At 28.8% G+C, this 1,962-nt stretch overlaps 1 protein-coding gene across 1 annotated transcript; it reads right to left on the bottom strand.

Moving 5' to 3' along the window:
• Nucleotides 1-307: 307 nt before the first annotated feature.
• On the bottom strand, nt 308-1,413 carry LOC139901149 (uncharacterized). The gene is made up of 3 exons (XM_071883884.1): nt 1,165-1,413; nt 834-1,064; nt 308-667 (listed from the first exon to the last, which is right to left on the bottom strand). Exons 1-3 carry the CDS (start codon nt 1,411-1,413, stop codon nt 308-310), a joined length of 840 nt encoding a protein of 279 aa, XP_071739985.1.
• Between the last annotated feature and the right edge of the window lie 549 nt (nt 1,414-1,962).

Genomic DNA, 1,962 nt, shown 5'->3' with positions numbered 1-1,962 from the left:
TCAAGGTCAATGGCAAACATGATGAATGACAAATTTTTATTCTTTTAATGAACAAACATGATGAATTATAAATATAATTATTTATGAAGAATATAAATTATAAATATAATTTATGAAAAATAACATCATTAATCATAATCTGTTTATTATATACTTACTCTGGTGCATCAGCAAAACAGTACATGAATGTTGAGATTTCTTTTTCCATTTGTGTGAGCTCACTCTTATGATCAACTACAATTGCATTCCATGGTGTTAATATGATTTCATCATCTTCGGATTCAGTTAAAAGTTTGAATGATGGAGTTTATATCCCATCCAACGATTTCTTTTTTAATCTTGATTCAGATTCAGCTCTTGGGTTTTGATTCATCTCAGCATACAGATTTCTAGGTTTCAAAGCAGATTTCTTTTCACCATTATTGCTGATTTGTAGTGAAGTATTTGCAGTTGTTTGCTGTTTTTGTTTAGAATCTTCTTTTGTTGCAGGTTCTTCTCTTTTTTGTGCCTCAGATTCTTGCTTGAACAAACTTGTAAATTTTCTTTCAAATTCATCTATATCCTTATTGTTTGGATACATCTTTGTTGCTTTTGTTAACACACTGTTAATTGCATTTGTTTCTTCAACTATGCGCCGATACCTCAATTCTAAACACTTAAGATAGTTCTGTAAATTTTATATTTTATCAATCATAATATTCATTAAACAGTTTTTATTCATCTCAAAACAGCCACAAATCGTCAGAAACAAATAATTTTTTTGTTGTTGTCAAATTGATAAAATATTAATCAAACATTTAACATTCATTAAAAATCATATACACAAAAAATACCTCTGCATTGTTTGGTGTTTTGAGGTTTATTTGTTTTTGTTTCCCTTTTTCTTGAAAATCATCACTAACAATTTTTTCTTTTGCCTTCACAGTTCTTCCTTCACCAAATTCCCCTTTCTTCATTTCTACATCAATCCTTCTTTTTATTTCTTCTGCTGTCCATCGCTCGATCACATAGATATTTTTATTTTTCAAGAAACCTTCACATTCTACTCTTTCTAGATACAACAGCTGCAATCAAAGAATAAAGTACAATTTGTTTTTTTTATTGTATTTAATATAAAGAATAAGTATAATTTTAACAGTAAAATATATATGAAATTGTACTTACAATTAGCACACTTAACGGTCTAGAATAATACTGTCCATTTTGTCCTCTGTGCCATCCCTTCTTGCTCTGTAATAGACATTCATATATGTATCCACAACAATCAACCTTCGATACATCTACCTCATTTGTAATACATGGCAAGAACTTCAAATTACATGTTCCACATTTGTTAGCATCTGCCATACAAGTAGCAATAAGAACAAGGAAGTTCAAAACGAACTTTCTACCTGTATTTTTTCTTTCCTTCATATATTCAACAACATCTGTTGAATGTATGTCTTGCTAGTTTCTAAACTGTTTCCTCCATGAGATAGTCACAGGATCAATTGGATTGCTTCTTTCCACGTATTTAATCTTCAATCCTTTCATTGGTACACCTAAGACTTCATGCACTGTTTCTTTTGTGATTTTAATTGAACCATTCTTAAGATTTAATGTTGATGAACATTCATCAAAGTTGTTTACTAGATAGTAACCAAGTTTCATCTGATTTTCAAAGAACTTCATTTCTAGAATTGACCCAAATCCAATCTGCCTTATCTTTTATTTTTGAATGTCATTCATATTCTGTATCGCTGTGTACAAACATTTTGGTGATGATCTTGACCTTATAATTTCATCTTCTTCGTGTTTAATACCTGCTTATTATATTATTATAACAACTACATCAGTTATTAGATTTTTTAAATATAAAAATCAAAGTAATTTAACTTTTTAAGTTTTTTTAAGATGAATGTTACCTTTTTCATGTAGTGACCCGAACTTTTCCAAGTTTATATATATTAATTGAGATTGATA

Source organism: Rutidosis leptorrhynchoides, chromosome 3 (genome assembly GCF_046630445.1).
Source record: "Rutidosis leptorrhynchoides isolate AG116_Rl617_1_P2 chromosome 3, CSIRO_AGI_Rlap_v1, whole genome shotgun sequence".
NCBI classification, from domain to species: Eukaryota; Viridiplantae; Streptophyta; class Magnoliopsida; order Asterales; family Asteraceae; genus Rutidosis; species Rutidosis leptorrhynchoides.
This window is presented reverse-complemented; position numbering and strand designations above follow the sequence as displayed.

Bases quoted from the DNA above. Each gene is read 5' to 3' on its own strand.
- LOC139901149 (XM_071883884.1), bottom strand. From the start codon at position 1,413: ATGAAGGAAAGAAAAAATACAGGTAGAAAGTTCGTTTTGAACTTCCTT. The intron at 1,065-1,164 runs GTAAGTACAATT...CTTTGATTGCAG, and splicing joins GACCGTTAAGTGTGCTAATT to CTGTTGTATCTAGAAAGAGT. The intron at 668-833 runs GTATTTTTTGTG...TAAAATTTACAG, and splicing joins AAACACCAAACAATGCAGAG to AACTATCTTAAGTGTTTAGA.